General features: G+C 43.2%; 1 protein-coding gene across 3 annotated transcripts in view; it reads left to right on the top strand.

Moving 5' to 3' along the window:
- The window catches only part of LOC135216130 (protein-L-isoaspartate(D-aspartate) O-methyltransferase-like), a gene marked incomplete at its 5' end in the record, with an annotated part of 50,288 nt that overhangs the window by 15,447 nt on the left and 15,738 nt on the right, over positions 1-19,103 (top strand). For all 3 annotated transcript variants that reach the window (XM_064251204.1, XM_064251206.1, XM_064251205.1), the window contains 2 exon segments: positions 6,281-6,444; positions 6,654-6,748. In XM_064251204.1, the coding sequence (XP_064107274.1) occupies positions 6,281-6,444; positions 6,654-6,748 (259 nt within the window).

Here is a 19,103-nt window from a genome sequence, read left to right as displayed (position 1 = left end):
CTAGGACTTTTTATTATGTTTCTTAGTATTTTCCTAGAGAATATAGTACATATTTAAATATGACATGATGGTATTTAAAACCAAAAAACTTGCCGTTTAGGTTTGATAGGTAGGGTGTACATTTAAATGTAATTTAAAATATAAATTTATTTCATACAAAAAAGTTAATTATACTAATTGGCCCTCGTTGCTGTATTTATAAGTAATTGGTTACTATATGAAAAAATTAATGATCTTAAAATATGTTTCACTTATAATTGGACTGAATCTCAAATTAGGCTGTTAGTAATGAGCTACCATAAGCCCCAGAGTTGGCTGATTGGGAAGAATGATCCAAATACAAGCTCCTGGGATTGATGTAAGCAATTTACCCAACCCTCTAAGGAAATGGAGTTGGTATATGAAAGACCAAAATTGCATCAAAACTAAGCTGTTAACTGAAAATATAAAAATCAGTTGGTTTATAAAGCTGACCCTATGTCATTCCAGGCCCTTGCTTAAAGGCAGCATGTAAGTAGGGTAAAGTGAGACTGGAAGTAAGAGACCTTGTAAGGACTTTTGTACTTTGCCCAATCAACAGAGACAAGGAGTGGGTAGGAAGAAACTTAGTAAGGGACACGCAAGCAATGCCAATGCAGAGTAAAAGTCGTATCTACAGCAAAAGCATCTGTTCAAAAAGGAAGGTCAACACGGCAAACAAAGGTTTGACTAAAAATGTTGACGTCTATGGAACTTCAGTCCTGAATAAATATAAAAAAGCACAGACTATGATAAAAAAACCAGCTTGGAAAAGGAGAACGAAGCGAAGCTACGGACTCCAAAGCGGTAGAAGAGAAGACTGATATTTTGCTGGCGTACAATCTTGGTCGACGACCAAGCATCCACTCAGTATATGCATGAGTTGCAAGATGTCACAGATTCCTTGTTTTACAATCTTTGATTGTTTTTACCGGTTTTCCAGCTAGCGCTATAAGATTATCCTGTTGTTAAGACCAAATGTTTGTTAGCTATGAAAAATACAAATTGAGAGGAAAACTGTGGAAAGTTCATGTCTTGAGGGATATAGAAAAAAGAGAAGAGGACAAAGGGGATGAAGGCAATAAATGTGCCAATCCTTAGCTAACACAGGCACAAGAACTGTGTTGTATGAAAACTGTCATAAATCAAGTTACGTATTTATCTTTAATATAAGTATGGCAAATGAATGCAATATGAGCTTCTCTCAGGTTTTTTATAGAACTTTGTATTTAATAGCTAATGCACTGATAAAATATGTACAGTATAATTTGAGCAGAATGACATCATTCACAGTGTATTGTGCTCTTTACCACCATACTGTTCATTGAACAAAAAATACATGGGGACTGGCACAGGTTGGTAAATATAAAAAACCAGAATGATACCTAGCCTTAGGTGCCCCATAATGTAATTCAGCTTTGTTCATAGTGTTGGTCAAGTATTAACCATCATTGGCCAATGGAGGGAGGGGGGTGGGGTGATAGATGAAAGATGAGGATTTTCCTTTTATCAAGGGTGTGATCTAATTATTTATTGCAGCTCTGCTTTCAAATGTTCAGCTATACCACGTTCTCCAGTTTGTGTCTGAGTTTCTTTCTCTTTTCCTCCCTCTTGCATATATATGTGTGTGTGTGTGTGTGTGTGTGTAGCACTGTTATGCAATTGTGCATTGATTTTTTTTAAGGTGATAGTTGCATCTTTGATATGGTTTGTTTATTCAATGTTTGTTTTTATTCTTCTTCCAATAGTGGACATTCTTTCCTGTTGAAACAGCTCATCAAGTAAATAGTTACTTGATTTGATCCTTAAGATTTTGTGTGAATATAATAATAATAATAATGTGCTTTGGTCAACATACACAAAGGCAAAGTGATATGGACTGTCCCACTTCTCCACCTGGCAGGACACACATCAAGAATTAGACAGTGCTTCCCAAGTGCTTATAAACAATGGCTACTCTAATAAGCTCATTAACCTTGAGATCAAGAAATAGTATAATAATGAAGACATACCTGAAGAAGAAAAAGACACCATCACCTTATACTATAAGGCCTTTATGCACTCAAAGTACTGGGAGGAGGAGAACGTCATTAAGGAGATCATGATTGAAAATGTCACTCCCACCGAGGAAAGAAAAAGCTTAGAGTTTGTAGTATGTTAAAAGAATAAAAGAACTCGTGACTTGATAATGCAGAACAACCCCTCTTCCCCGGCAGGAGACCACCAGTGTAGTACTTATACCAATATCAATGCCCTGTATGCAGATGTCCCGGGACATATTTTGGCATGACTACTATGCGGCTCGCAAAGAGGATTTCATGTCATGTACAAGAGGGCACTATCAAGAACCATGCCATCACCTGTCACTATTACGCTCCATCCCGTGACAGTAGTATCAACACGACCGCCATCAGCGGCAATGCCCCAGACGCAAGGAAACTATGCTTGCTGGAATCCATCCTCATCCGTTCTCAAGAGGCCTTCCTACTCCCTACTAGTGTACGGAGTAGCCTAAACCAAGACACCATGTACAGGTAGTCCCCGTCTTACGACATTCCGAGGTTACAGTGCTTTTCAATTATATTCATCAGAAATTATTTCCAGGGTTACGGCACTTACGATGGTGATCCGGCAGAAGAAAATGACTCCAAAAATGCAAAATAATCAATATTTGAATGTTTTTTAGATGAGAAATGCAATAGCAATGCAGTTTACATAGTTTTTGATATACCCAAAGCATTAAAAGTAAGGTTTTCTTAGGGTTTTTTACGCTTTTTCGGCTTACGACGTAAGCCAGGGACTGACTGTATTACTAAATATTACCACACCATCAGTACCACAACACCTGCAAGAAGAAGAAGAATTCGGCATGAGTCATTTAGTATCTTCTCTCGATTAGGCTTAAGATCCAATTTGGTCTGCATTTTGTATATTCAATTTGACAAATAAATTTTTTATATGAATCCCCCATTTGGCATTTTAATAGCCAATTTGAGTACAGAAGAAAAATCAGTAATAAGACGAATAAAGAAACTTCTATACAAAATAAATGCGGCTGAAATAACCATTGTTTAAAAAAAAACCTGTACTACTATTAATGAAGGTCGTCTTCCAGCATAATTGTAATATACATTAGTAATAATTATAAATGATACAAGTTTTTTGTTTCAATCAATTTGTTCCAGTTCTCTGCTTGCAATAATTAACTTGCTTCCTCTTGGTTCATACAGTATCTCTCTTTGTAGTACATTAGTTGTTTCTGGCAATTGTATAATTGGTCTTTGGTTATACAACAGTTAGCATAGATTAGAATAAATAAAAAACATAGTCAAGGGTTGGAAGCAAAACAAAATGACTGTATCATTTGTCAAGAATAACTTAATTAGTTTATTACAAAGTGGAATTTGGAAAGAAAGCAAATTTTTATTATGTAAAATGATTAACATACTTGATAGCTTGTCAGGTTTATTGGTACAGGGGGTCCTCGAGTTACGACGTTGATCCGTTCTTACGATGCGTCGTAACACGATTTTCAGCGTAAGTCGGAACATTGAAAAATACCACATGATTTAATGTAAATACCTATCAATAACAACGAGAGAACAATTCCTTACCTTTATTAGTTTGATTGGCTTGCACACTGGAGAGGAAGCTGCGGTGCTGGAGAGACTGGGGGAGGTTAGTGAAGAGAAAAAGAACCTCCAGAAGTTGCTGGAGATGCTGAGGCAGATGATTCTTGAGGTGAGGCAGAACATACTAGTACTGGAGATGCTGAGGCAGGTGATTCTTGAGGTGAGGCAGAACATACTACTGGAGATGTTGGGGCAGGTGAGTCTTTAGGTGAGGCAGAACCTACAGAAGGTGCTGGAGATACTGGGGCAGGTGAGTCTGGGTTAGCAGAACATTCAGAAGGTGCTGGAGATTGTGGGGCAGGCGAGTCTGGATTAGCAGAGGCAGCTGAGGTAGAGGGTACAGGATCTCCTGCAGGCCGCTCTACCTTCTTAAAATACTGCTCCAGGTTAGTCTGAACAGAGAGCGACCTCTTTTCATCCAAGATCTCCTTGTAACACTGCATCAAATCCATGACGCCTCTGGAAACCCTAGTGAACCTGTCCAAGTTGGGATCCTGAGCCTCAAAAGTTGACAACGCTTGCTGCAACTCTGCAAAACCTCTTATCAAGTCCTGCCTTTGTGAAAGCCTTAGGCTCTGGGGTGGGTGCTTCTTCTTCTTCCTCTATCATCTGCTTCTCCAGTTGTATCAGGTCCTCAGCAGATAACTCCTCGACCATGAGACTCCAGCAGCTCTGTAACATCATCAACCTCCATCTCCAAATTGATTTCCTTACTCAGGGCAACAACGTTCTTGACAACTAGCTGAACTGTGTCCTCAAACCCATGGAAATCATTCACAAATTGAGGACAAATTTTCTTCCAGACACCATTCATGTTTGTTTGCTTAACCTCCTCCCAGGAATTAGCAATGTTCTTTACAGCATCAAGGATGTTGTAGGATTTCCAAAAGTCCTTCAGAGTCAAGTCCTTCTTGGTTTCAGTTGCCTGTAAAGCCATAGCAATTGTCCTTCGTAGGTAGTAGGCCTTGAACGAAGCAATCACTCCTTGTCCATAGGCTGTAAAAGGGCCGTGGTATTAGGTGGAAGGTAAACCACCTTGACATTAGGGTTGAAGTCTCCCAGCTGGGCAGGGTGTCAGGGGCATTGTCCAGCACTAGCAACACCTTAAAGGGGATACCCTTGGAGGCGCAATACCGCTCCACACTTGGAACAAAATGGTTTACGAACCAGTCCTCAAACACTGCAAGTGTCACCCATGCCTTCTTGTTGGACTTCAAATTACTGGTAGTTGACCCTTCCAAATGCCCTTGAGTGCCCTTGGATTTTCAGCCTGATACACCAACAAGGGCTTCAGTTTGAAGTCGCCAGCAGCATTACCCCCAAGAAGTAAAGTTAGCCTCTCCTTGCTGGCTTTATGACTGGGTGCTGACTTCTCCTCCTTGGCGATGTAAGTGCGGTTAGGCATACGTTTCCAAAACAAACCTGTCTCGTCTACGTTAAACACTTGCTGAGCAGAATAACCCCCCTCCTTAATTATCTCAGACAACGCTTTAGGAAATTCACTCGCTGCTTTCTCATCCCCACTAGCAGCTTCACCTTGCAATTTAAGGTTATGGTAATTGGCCCGAGCCTTAAATCGCATAAACCAACCCCTACTAGCCACAAACTCTTCACTTTCACTTCCCTCCCCCTTTTCTTTTTTCAACGCTTCAAACAATCTTTTCGCCTTCTCCTGAATCACCATAAGGCTGACTGGGATACGCCGTTGATTTTGGTCTTCCAACCAAAGCACCAATAACCTTTCCATTTCAATTATTAGACCACTACGCTGCTTAGTTATCACTGTCGCTTTCATAGGAGCAGATCCTTTCACATGTTCAACGATGCGCTCTTTATCTTTGATAATGGTAGCAACGGTCGAACGGCTAAGGCCAAGCGAGCGGCCAATGTTTGTTGGCGTTTCTCCCTTCTCAGATCGCTTTATAATGTCCACTTTAATTTCCATGGTGATGGCCTTTCTTTTCTTCGATGCACTACCATCAGAAGAGTCCGCCTTGCGCTTGGGAGCCATAACAAAGAGCAAAAAGTTACAAAAACGATACAACACGAGGGAGAGAGAGGCAGTGTAAACAACCAAAATGGCGTATGGGCGAGGAATGAGCGTAGCGAAGCGACGCCGTCCTCTCCCCCACAAAGCGTATTCTTCCGCCGTGCGCCCGGAACTAGTTCGCGTTTGTTTACGTTGCTTACGACGCTAAACCGCGTAAGACGGAACGACGCAAAATATTATTTTTTATATTTTTATGGGGGCGCGTTCGTAACCACGAAACATCGTAAGTCGAGACCAGCGTAACCCGAGGACTTACTGTATTGAATTACAAATGTTATCAGTGTTGGTATTCCCAACAGTGTTTTAAATGCTGTTGACAATGAAAATGTAAAATTTAATTGTGCGAGATATTTACAAGTTAATAAGATTTTAACTTCCTTTTAACTCCTGTTGCATAGATTAGGTATGTTAAATTTAGATCCAAATTACCTGGATAGAGTTTTGAAATAGTTTAACATGTTGCTAAATGGTTACAATAATTATTATTTTGCCATATTGTTTTCGTCTTACAAGTTTTAGTGATTCATATCCTGTATGCAGTTGAATGAATATAGGTACTATGTGTACATTTTTTTTACAGTGGGAGATGGCCGTTTGGGTCACCCAGAGGAGCAGCCATACAATGCCATTCATGTGGGAGCTGCTGCTCCTACATTACCGCAGGCTTTAGTGGATCAACTTGCTCCTGGTGGAAGGCTCATCATTCCCATTGGTCCTGAAGGAGCTAACCAGAACCTTGAACAGGTATTCTTGTCAATCTGGCTGGTAAAAGACTTTTTCATTTATCATACACTGAAGTTATTGTCATCATGGACAAAATATTAGTGGTTTCACAGTAAATCTATGGATGTATTAGTGGTTTCACAAAAATCTATGAATGTTTAATAAACAAATTTAACTACAGACCAGCAAGGTCCCATTAACCCATTGTCTTTCCATTCCATACTCGACAGATTGACAAACTTGAAGATGGAAGCATTAAGCGGCAAGTCCTGATGGGTGTTATCTATGTTCCCTTAACTGATAAGGATTATCAGTGGCCAGGCAGGTTAGTCAGAATATGGATGGCTAAGTTAAAAGCACGAAAAGAACTTGAGGAAAAAAATAATACTGGGAAGGAGGAGGAGTAATATAGAATATTAACATTCTCTCTAGATTAAAAACATAAGTTGCCGTAATTAACTGTCTTAACAGTATTGGTAATAGTAAGTTATCATAATCAAGGAAGAAGTTAGTTGTTATATCACTAAATATAGCAGTTAATGGTGCTGATAGTTTTATTTGTTGGTATTGTATAGGTATATGATATAGTGGATATAAGACAACTTTGCTGATTTATTGCCACTGACTGCAATATGTTGCATGTAGTGCATGTTTAATCGTATGTATTAATTTACATTGCTGTTATGGACTTGAGAATTCTTCGTCCCCCTTCCCCAACATTCATACTTGGATAGAGGATTTCTACACACTCTGGTTTTGATGTATATATTGATCAGTACTTAATTATTTAAGTGTGTATTATCCTTTATACATACTATCTTATAAAGATTGTGTTAGGAATAATATTCCTCCTAGGTTGCTTAAAGGCATTTAATGTATTATGAATGGCAGTTAAGTGCAGAGAAAAGATAATATTTTCTTGGGGTGGACCATAGAAGTGTTGAAACAATTAGAATCCAGTTTAGTTGGTGAATGATATCTTGGGGTCTATCATAGAATGTTAGTAATGTCTACACAACACAGTAGACAGATGTTGTATTTCTCAATACCTTAATTCCTAGAAAGTTAAAATAGCAAGAATGCCAAAATCCACTTTACACATGAAATGAACTGGAATGTGGTTCTAGGTTCTTAAACCACCAGGAAACTGGAACACCTACCCCCTTGTTACCAAGTTTCCACTTCATCACAGGTTTGAAAGTGCTGTTTTGTTCATGAAACTTACCTGTCAGATATATATATAGCTGTATTTTCCGAAGTCCGACAGAAATTAAAAAACTTACGACACACGTAGTGGGAGTCAGGTGGTTAGTACCCATTCCCGCCGCTGGGAGGCGGGTATCAGGAATCATTCCCATTTTCTATTCATAATTTTTCTGTCGCCGGTGTTGTAAACACAGTTTTCAGCACCTCCGTCTTGAATTTAGGAAACTTGGCTACTATAAGTACCCCTTTTTGATTTTTTGGTATCTTGACTTTTGGATCGGTGGCTAGGCACACGTTAATTGTGGATTTGATTGATTTTGGCTTGATTTCTCTTTAAATAAGATGTCTGGTTCTAGTTCGGCTAGCGCCAGGTTTTGTACCAGGAGTGATTGTCGAGGTAGGCTACTGAAAGCATCAGTAGACCCTCATACTTTGTGTAAGAGTTGCAGAGAGCATGATTGCATGTATGAAAGTCGCTGCAAAGAATGTGAGTGTCTTTCTGATTCTGGATGGAGAGCGTATGAGTCCTATCTGCGTAAGCTTGAACGGGATAGGTTAAGGAGGTCTTCCTCCAGGAGCGTTTCAGGTAAACGGCAGGAAGCTCATGTTTCTCCTACTAACCCTCCTTTAATCACTACTCCTAACCCTGTAGTGTTGCCTTCGGGCCCTGAAGCAGTGTCTGTAGAGGGTAATACCCTTACACTTATCTTAGAGTCGATTCGTAATTTAGAATCTAAAGTGCTCGCCTTAGAAGGCAAAAGTGAAGGTGCAAAGTGCAGTGACAGTGCCTCCTTCGTTGGTGGAGGGTGCGTCAGATCGGCCCCATTTCGCCTCTAGGCCTAGACCGCTGCCGGACTCCCAGGTTTCAGGGAGAGGCATGTCGAAAGCCGCAGGAGGGTTACGGGGAACGCCCACCGATCTGACGTGCCTTCGGCAGTATCTGTGGACGTTACACAAACTGCCAAAGAGCGTGCGCATGCACGCCTCCTGAAAGAGTGTTTCTCTTCTTCAGAGGCTTCCTCCCCGCACAAGGGGTGGGGGGAGCTCGCATTCTATTTCACGCCCGCTGAAAAGGAGCGTTGGTGATCGTGACGCTTCACGTCCAGTTTTGGCTCTCGAGAGGCGATCTTCGCCTGAGAGTGTGTTCGCTGCTTTCCCGCCACAGAAGAACGTAAGGAGTCATCGGATGATGACTTTGTGGAGCGCCCCAGTCGCTCTCGAGCGCGTTCTACGGCAGTTTCGGGGAGAAGGAAGAAGGCGTCCCCTCGCCCCTCGCCTTCTCACAGGATCAGCCCGTCACCTGACAAGGAATCCTCTCCTACTGAGAAGATCCTGCGCTCTTTGCAGCAACAGCTTGCTGATGCTCTTGCTAAGAAAGGGACGCGAACACGTCCCAGGAGAAAGGATGACCGTCTTCCTGTGAAGAGATCTAGAAGGTCTCCCTCCCCCTCTCCTCGCTCGTCTATCTCTCCACTTTCTTCGCCTGCTAGAGTTCGTGCGACTCCCAGCGGCTCTCTGGAGAACGTGAAGAGGATTTTGCTCGCTCGGCGCATGAAGCGGTATTACCCGCTCGTAAGCTTGCGGTGCGAGAGCTTGATACTTGCGTGAACGCTTCGGTGCAAGTTCACGTTCCTGACGCTCGGTCGGAAGCCAAGCGAACGCCAGTTGCATCTAAGAGTGCTCCAGCGGAAGCAGAGCGCGCACGAGATGTTAAGCGCGCCTTAGTTAATGTCATTCGCACGCCAGTGGACGCCAAGCGTGCTCCAGCGGACGCCAGCAGCGCGCGAGTGGACGCCAATCCCGCGCTAGTTGCAGCCAGGCGTGCGCCAGTGGACGCCAGGTATGCGCCAGTGGACGCCAGGTGTGCGCCAGTGGACGCCAGGTGTGCGCCAGCGGACGCTCGGGTGGACGAAGATGTGGAGTTTCGTCGCCCCCCACCTGTTTGTGATGAGTCTTTGCAAGTTGCTCCGGGTCTTAGAGATTCGACCGGAGCTCCTATTAATGAGTCAGCTTTACCTTCCACTTCACAGCAACGCGCCTCGTGGAAACTTAGACCAGATAGTCTTGGTCCAGCCTATTTGCCTCCAACTTCACCTGTGTCGGAAGCAGAGGTTAGTGACGCTTCGGTTGAAGTGGATGACGAGAAACCTTTGGCGGCAGTCTCTTCCGACTACCAGGTTTTGACCCGCCTTCTTCAATCAGAGTTTGGAGAGACGTTTCACCCGGAGGCTCCTCGCTCTCCTCCTTCACAACTTTCTTCGTCCAAGATCAACAAGGTCTCGGCATTCGTCAGGATGAAGAAGTCCCTTTCAACTAAGAGGGCTCTTCGTAAGGTCCATGACTGGATGGAGAAAAGGAAGTCTCAGGGAAAGACTTCTTTTGCCCTGCCACCTTCGAGACTTAGTGGGAAGGCTGGCATTTGGTACGAGACGGGAGAAGACGTAGGTATTAGACTTCCCTCGTCAGCCCAAGTAGACTTCGCCAGCATTGTGGATGCCTCGAGGAGGTCTCACCTGTCCTCTTCGAAAGTTTCATGGTCAACTACGGAAATGGACTACCACCTTAAAGGCCTCTTTCGGACGTTAGAGGTCTTCAACTTTCTAGATTGGTGTTTGGGAGTTCTGGATGCCAAGTCTAGGAGTTCCGACTCGATTAGTCTGGGGGAGCTGTCCAGCGTAATGTCGTGCATGGACAAGGCCGTCAGAGATGGTTCGGAGGAGCTTACAGCTCACTTTTGCACAGGGCTCTTGAAGAAGAGATCCCTGTTTTGCAATTTTACAGCGAAATCTGTTTCTCCATCACAGAAAGCAGACTTGCTCTTCGCTCCTTTTTCGGATCATCTCTTCCCCCAGGCTATGGTAAAAGACATTGCGACCAGTCTACAGGAGAAGGCCACGCAAGATCTCCTCGCACAATCTTCAAGGAGACCTGCGGTTCCTTCGTCCTCGGGAGTTTCGATTATCAAGAAATCGAAGCCCTTTCGAGGTAGTTCTTCCTCGAGACCAGCCCCTCGAGGAAGAGGCACTTCCAGAGGCAGAGCCACGGCGCTGGCCAAGAACAAGAAGTGAAGCAGAAGTCCTTCAGTCACGGTTGGAGCCAGGCTTCAGCTTTTGCGCAAGCCTGGGAAGAGAGAGGTGCGGACAAATGGTCCGTGGACATCTTAAAGAAGGGTTACCGGATCCCGTTCCTGAAACCACCCCCGCTGGTCTTTACGACACCCAGGGACATGTCTCCTTCCTATCGGGGAGAAAAACAACAAGTGCTTTACGATCTGTTAGATCAGATGATCGTGAAACACGCCGTAGAACAGGTCTCCGACTTGAATTCCCCCGGATTTTACAACAGACTGTTCCTGGTGCCAAAGCAGTCGGGGGAATGGCGACCGGTACTCGATGTCAGCAGCCTGAACCTCTTTGTCATCAAGCAGAGGTTCAAGATGGAGACACCTCAGTCAGTGATGGGAGCTTTGAGACCGGGGGATTGGATGGCTTCACTAGATCTCCAGGACGCGTATTTCCACGTCCCCATCCACCCCCAGTCCAGGAAATACCTGCGGTTTGTCCTGAAAGGAAAGTGTTCCAATTCAGGGCTCTCTGCTTTGGACTCAGCACTGCTCCCATGGTATTCACCCTACTGATGAAGAACATTGCGAGGTGGCTTCATCTTTCCAATGTCAGGATCTCTCTCTACCTGGACGACTGGCTCGTACGAGCCTCCTCGAAAGACCGGTGTCTGGAGGACCTTCACACGACGTTGACGTTAACGAAGTCCCTGGGGCTTCTGGTGCAACTCGAAAAGTCACATCTGACCCCTTCTCAGTCTTTAGTCTATCTGGGGATTCAGATGGACTCAGTGGCTTTTCGGGCTTTCCGTCCCAGGGGCGACAACTAGATTGCCTAAGCAAAGTGTCAACCTTTCTGGGGAAGGATTCATGCTCGGTGAGGGAATGGATGAGTCTGCTTGGGGACCATTTCCTCACTGGAGAAGTTTGTTTCCCTAGGGAGGTTGCACCTCAGACCTCTTCAATTCTTCCTTGCCGACAATTGGAAGCACCAAAACACTTTGGATTCGATTCTGGTGTTATCAGAAGAGGTAAAGGGACACCTAAGATGGTGGACCGACCCTTTGAAGCTCGCAGAGGGTCTTTCCCTCAAGCTTCAGAACCCGACCTAGTGTTGTTTTCCGACGCGTCTTCCACGGGGTGGGGAGCAACACTGGGGGGGGAGGAAGTGTCAGGCACCTGGAGAGGGGAACAGGTGTCCTGGCACATAAACCTCAAGGAGCTGGCAGCAGTTCATCTGGCGCTCCAGTTCTTTCAGAACGAAGTCTCCGGCAATGTGGTGCAGATCAACTCGGACAACACCACAGCCCTGGCATATCTCAAGAAACAGGGAGGAACCCACTCTCGATCCCTGTTCTTCCTTGCAAAGGAGATCCTGTTATGGGCGAAGGCACACGACGTCTCTATACTGACGAGATTCATATCAGGGGTAGAAAACGTCCGTGCAGATCTGCTCAGTCGACAAGGTCAACTTCTGCCAACGGAGTGGACTCTTCATCAGGAAATATGCCAGAGGTTGTGGAAGTTATGGGGATGTCCTCTCGTAGACATCTTCGCAACTTCCAGGACAACGAGACTCCCGCTGTACTGCTCACCAGTTCTAGACCCAGGAGCAGTAGCAGTAGACGCCCTTCTTTGGGACTGGACGGGACTAGACGTATATGCCTTTCCCCCGTTCAAGGTCCTAGGGGAAGTGATAAGAAAATTCGCGGCATCAGAGGGAACGAGGATGACTCTCATCGCCCCCTTCTGGCCAGCGACCGACTGGTTCACAGAGGTCATGTCCTTTCTTGTAGACTTTCCGAGGACTCTGCCTCCAAGGATAGATCTACTCAAACAGCCCCACTTCGAGAGGTATCACAAAAACCTCCCCGCTCTGAGTCTGACTGCGTTCAGACTATCCAGAAGTTGGCCAGAGCGAGGGGTTTTTCAAGACCAGTGGCGAAAGCAATCGCAACGGCAAGAAGACCTTCTTCTATTGCCGTATACCAATCCAAGTGGGCTGTTTTCCGGAGCTGGTGCAGGAAGAAAGACATTTCCTCCACCTCTACCTCTGTGAGCCAGATCGCAGACTTCCTTCTCTCTACTTGAGAAATGAAGTTCGCTTAGCGGTGCCTACGATAAAAGGCTACAGAAGTGTGCTTTCTGTAGTCTTTAGGCATAGAGGACTGGACTTAGCCAACAACAGAGACCTTCATGATCTTCTTAAGTCTTTCGAGACTTCGAAGGTACCCCAACCAAGAGTCCCTTCTTGGAACTTAGACATTGTTCTAAAGTTTTTGACGTCCAGTATTTTGAACCGCTCAACTTAGCTTCGCTTAGAAACCTGACAAGGAAGACACTTTTCTAACTGCTCTGGCACGGCGCGAAGAGTTAGTGAGATCCAGGCTATAAGCAAGCATGTTGGGTTTAAGAACTCTGATGCTGTTTGTTCTTTAAGCCCTTTGTTCTTAGCAAAGAACGAAAACCCGTCCAACCCTTGGCCCAAGACATTTGAAATCAAGGGTTTGACAGAGATCGTGGGTAATGAGCCAGAGAGAGTCCTGTGCCCTGTCAGGGCTCTCAAATTCTATCTAGACAGAACGAAGGACTGTAGAGGACCTTCGGGCAACTTGTGGTGCTCGGTTAAGAAGCCCGATCTTCCCATGTCAAAGAACGCGCTTTCTTTCTTCTTGAGAGACACCATTAAGGAAGCTCATTCCACATGTAGTGATAGTGACATGAAACTGTTTAAAAGTGAATGCCCACGAGGTGAGGGCTATTTCGACCTCGATAGCCTTTCACAGGAATATGGCACTCAGTGACATTTTGAGTGCCACATATTGGCGGAGCAACTCGGTGTTCGCTTCACACTACCTGCGGGAGGTGAAAGCGACATACGAACATTGCTCGTCGCTTGGACCATACGTCGCTGCAGACACTGGTTTTTGGGGGCAGGAGGTAGCACTCATCCTTTCCTTTAGTGGTTAGGTGAGCTTTTAATCGTGTGTGTTTTTGGTTGTGGGGTTGACCGCCCGAGGCGGATCTCCCTTCTTTAGTCTAGTTTAGTGGTATACCTTTGGTAGACTAGGCCAGGTGGTTTTTTACTTCGTTGCCCTCATTGTATGGTCAATGGTCTAGTCACATCGTGGTCACGCCCCCGTGACAGATCATCCTGAGTGCACCAGCTATATAGGTCTCTACCTCGCTGGCAACTCTAATAGCACAAGCAGACTTACGCGGCAGTAACCACGAAGTCAGCTATGCTAACAGGTAAGGAATCAAGATATCAGTTATCTGCATATATATGTTTCCTAAAATCTTCTATTCTGTCTACTCCCACCACCAAAGGTGGGATTCAGCTATATATATATCTGACAGGTAAGTTTCATGAACAAAATGATATTGTAATGATACAATTAAGTTTGTTCATACTTACCTGGCAGATATATATAATTAAGTACCCACCCACCTCCCCTCAGGAGACAGTGGAAATAAAATTATGAATAGAAAATGGGAATGATTCCTGATACCCGCCTCCCAGCGGCGGGAATGGGTACTAACCACCTGACTCCCACTACGTGTGTCGTAAGTTTTTTAATTTCTGTCGGACTTCGGAAAATACAGCTATATATATATCTGCCAGGTAAGTATGAACAAACTTAATTGTATCATTACAATATCATTTTTCTCTTTCAAGCTACCTTACACTTCCCTCTTCAAACTCAAAATAGGGTTTAAAGCTGTGTTTGTAAAAAGTTGATCTATTACAGAGAATAATTAGTAAGGAGATGCTTTACGGAATGAATGTACTATTGTATAAGTGTGTATGGTTTTCATTAAGTATGAATTGAAACATTATCATCTTTAAAACAGTCTAGCTGATTTAATTCCAAAAGTTTGTTTCATCAAAACCTGTACATATGTATGCCCTATACATATTGCAGTCCGCAATGTGTTAAGATTAGTTTTTTTTTTTTTTTTTTTTTTTTTTTTTTTTTTTTTTTTTGTTTTTTTTTTTTTTTTTTTTTTTTTTTTTTTTTTTTTTTTTTTTGGGCCAGACCCAAGAAGAAGGCAGTAGTCCAACCTCACAGATGCCCCCTAGGCCCTCAGATATTTATTACCTAACATCACTTATTGTGGTCCTGCAGTAGTGTCAAGAGTTCTTCCTACTTTCTATGTGTTTTGTTTGTTCGTTAATATATCTTTGTTTTTTGGTTATTAGTGTTAACTGGACTAAGTTGTCATGGTTGTTTTCTCAGTACCTGAAAATATGTTATTGCATTTCTATTTTAGATATACATTAATTATATCTCTTGGTATTGAGATACTGCTGAGAACAGATAATTTGGGGGAATTTTCCTCTGTATAGTTGTTAAGCTGATCCTTTGGCAGAAGTAAAGACATTCTGTACCCTCACAATATTATTTTTCTTTTGATTGACCCTGGTTTGCAGATTATTTTTTCCCAGACAATTTTTACCAGAAGTAGGGGTAGTCACATTGCAGGTCAGATGCCATTAATGAGGATACATCTTTTATGTTCCCATCACAAAGATGAGTGTTGCCCTTGCACTGATGAGTGCCAGAAATGCTGGGCCTTGGTCATGTCATGTGAAGACAATGGATGTGTTTTTAGTGACAAGAGTTGGGTGGTATATTGGCTGTGCCATTCTCAGTGGGAGGTTCTCCTTCCTCCTCTATGCAGGCAGTTTGATAGGAGATCCTTGAGGACCAGGCCAAGCTGAGCTAGTCCCAAGGCTCTCTAACAATTCACTTCTGAAATAAGGGTTTTTATCATGGAGTTTATGGCATCTTTACATTATTTATGAAGAGGACTGGCACTTGCAACTGGCAAAGATCTTTCATAATGTCAGTTCATCTTAGTCTTTTTCTGAATTGTAAGAATATGTTATGGGATGCCTTCACTATTTTCATAAGATGAGTTTAAGCCTTCATTGTTTTCATAAGAAGATGAAGTAAATATTAGGTGAATACTGACATGCAAGTCATCACAAGAATGAATGACTAATCACAGTCATGGTGAGAGCAAGTAAACTTGATTACTGCCAAGATAGTACTTGTTAGGTAGCCATGTGGGATTCAGTTGTGGTTTAGCTGTAGGTCCCATTGCTAGGTAACCAATTGGTTCCTAGTCACATAAAAATATCTAGTCCCTCGGGCCATCCCTAGGAGAGCTGTTAATCAGCTCAGTGGTCTGGTAAAACTAAGATTAACTTAACTTAGGTTAGTGAAGGTCAGGTACCAAGCAGTCATCCTCAAGACCATATATCAGCCAGTAACAGTTAGTACTGGTTAGTTATTGATCAGCTAGTAACAGTTACTGGTTAGTTATCCCTATTGTTATTGGCGCATTATATTTTATAATTGAGTAGTTTAACCAGAATGACTGAGAATTTGTCTTTGTTAATAATAGTTTAAATTATATGTAATTTAGCTTTTATTTATTAAATCACAACTTAACTGAAAATGGTGGAGATTCTGACTAAATTTCTTATATTTGATTTTAAAACTTAGCATTCATTGTCACATATTTTGGAGATTCTCACCAAAAAAGGGATTTTGACGTAAGGAAAAATCTATTTCTGGGCGATTGGCTCGTGTCGCCAGCGAAATATCCTTTAATCTATTATTTCTAGGGTAAATGTACTAACACATACCAGAGAATAAATAAATAAAGAAAAAGGTCAGTATAACTGACTCGCTCACCCTCCCAGAGGGTGTCGGTATGAACACTATGGCGAGTGAGACCACTACCACGAGCCAAAAACCAATAGAATTCTCCCACTACAAAATCCCCCAAGAGGAGAGCCGACCCACAGAGTGGGCAGCACCTACTACTACTACTCCATCCCATGCTGCCGACTGCTGCGCCTCTGGTGGCCATCCTAAAGTTAGCAGACAATCTTGGCGATGGGATGGGTAGGGCGGGATTTCGCTGGCGACACGAGCCAATCGCCCAGAAATAGATTTTTCCTTACGTCAAAATCCCTTTTCTGGGCTCAGCTCGTGTCGCTGCGCGAAATCGTACCAGAGAAATAGCCCAAGATTGTAAAGAATTCAACAAATACAAAGAGGTCTCAAATAAAAGAAAAAATAAAAATAAACGAATATAATTGCTAATAAGGATACATATACACAGTGATCCAAACAAAATAGAAATATTTGCTTAAAATTACACTTAATTCTAATAATATTTCTTAACTTAAGGTAATATACATATATACAGGAGAAATATGTCATATATGTACAAAATGGTATCTGTGTAAAGCTATGTATCAAAACATTCTAAGCAATTAACATAAAATAAAAAGTTGAATAAAACAAACTCAACAGTAATAATATATAAAGGAATGTATATGACTTAATATACAAAAACCCGTAACCATTATAATAAGATGTATCTCCTAGCATAAAAATAAGGAGACGACATCCACGAGATCAATAATCACCATCAAATGTGAGTGTCCCTAGCAAAAAAATAAGGGACACCCACTACATCATCATAAAAGCAGCTAAGACACAAGGTGATCGTAAATGAACAAGGCAGGAATAGACGAACTGTTGGGTGAGGCAGGTAGAAAGGAGGACTGGATCTTCTACTAAAGATTAGTCAGAGTCAGGGGAAACTATGTTCCCCGCTGCAACTGCTGAAAATTTCAGAGCTTCCAAGGACTTTAAGTAATGACGTTTGAACACTGTCGGCGATTTCCATCCAGTATACTTTTTCAACTCATCGAAGTTCATATGTTGGAAATAGTTAATTGAGGTGGCTACTGCCCTGACATCATGTGCTTTTGGGAAAGAGTCAGGATTGGCTTGTTTAATGAAGTACAGGATTTGTTGCCTGATGCCTTTAATAGATAAAGTGCCACCTTTTTCTCTCTTAAAGAGAGGACCCGATGAGGATGAGGAGGTCCTAGATAGAAAGGCTCGTAAGGCTGAAACTGGGCAAAGAGATAGATCTTGTGGAAGGGGTAGTACCTTCCATGGTTCCCACCTCATCAAAGGATCTTCATTCTTTGCTATAAAGCTACGTTCCGGAGAAAGTAGCACTTCCCCTGTGGGAAGGAACTGAATATGATCCGGATCTCTGGATAACGCCGACAGTTCTGAAATTCTAGCTCCTGAGGCCAAGCTTAATAAAATAGGGTTTTTCTTAAGAGCATTATAAACGAGCATGTGTCATTATTGGTTTCTGAAGCCAGCTTTAAAACATCGTTTAAGAACCATGATACTGACGTAGGCCTTACCGAAGGTCTAAGTCTAGCACATGCCTTGGGAATAGACGAGAAGTAGGAATCTGTCAAGTCTATGTTGAACCCAAATTGAAAAATCTTTTTCAAGGCTGACTTGTTTGTCGTAATTGTGCTAGCTGCTAAGCCTTTTTCAAATAAGGATCTGAAAAAGGATATAGCTGAATTGATTGTCATGATTCTAATATCTGATTCTTTCAGGAAGGTTGCTAACTTTTTGACAGCAGCATCATACTGTCTCAAAGTTGAATATCTTTTATCTGATTCCAAGAAGAGAATATTCTGAGGGTCAATATTCGCATCCCTTTTTGCTGCAAACTTCATGAAATCCATAAAGTTAGGGTTTTGAGCATCCCTGAGGAAGCGAACACAGTCTTCGTTTGTACTGACTGGGAGAGCCTGGGATTGGGGATCCGAAGAGGGCGAAGACCCAGTTCCAGAATGAGAGGGTACCAATTGCTCTTCGGCCAGTCTGGGGCTACTAGAGCCACTTGACCCTTGAATGTCCTGAGTTTGTTTAAGACTTTCATGAGAAGATTCACCGGAGGAAAGACATAAATCTTCTCCCAGTTGTTCCAGTCTAGAGCCAGGGCGTCCGTGGCATAGGCCAGAGGGTCCAGGTTGGGGACCACATAACACGGGAGTTTGTGGTTCGCTTGAGATGCGAAGAGATCCACCTGTAGACCTGGAACTCTCTGAAGAATCCATTGGAACGAACTGTTGTCCAGTGACCATTCCGACTCTAGAGGTACTGATCGGGATAGAGCATCTGCTATGACGTTTCTCACTCCAGCTATATGAGTGGAGGAGAGATGCCAACTGAACTTGTCCGCCAGGGAGAAGATGGCTATCATGACATGATTTAGATGACGTGACTTGGAGCCTCCTCTGTTTACACAATGTACCACCACTGCGCTGTCCAGGACTAGCTTTATGTGGGAGTACTTTGGCGGGCGTAACTTTTTTAGAGTCAAGAACACTGCCATTGCTTCCAGTACGTTTATATGGAACTGACGGAACTGAGGTGACCACGTTCCTTGAACCTTTTTGAACTGGGAATATCCTCCCCAACCGCTTAATGACGCGTCTGTGTGGATGGTGATCCCTGGTGGAGGAAACTGAAGGGGCACTGACACCGACAAGTTCTTGACTTTCGCC

Source organism: Macrobrachium nipponense, chromosome 6 (assembly GCF_015104395.2).
Source record: "Macrobrachium nipponense isolate FS-2020 chromosome 6, ASM1510439v2, whole genome shotgun sequence".
In the NCBI taxonomy this organism is placed as follows: Eukaryota; Metazoa; Arthropoda; class Malacostraca; order Decapoda; family Palaemonidae; genus Macrobrachium; species Macrobrachium nipponense.
The sequence above is the reverse complement of the archived record's forward strand: the minus strand, read 5'-3'. Positions and strand labels throughout refer to the sequence as shown.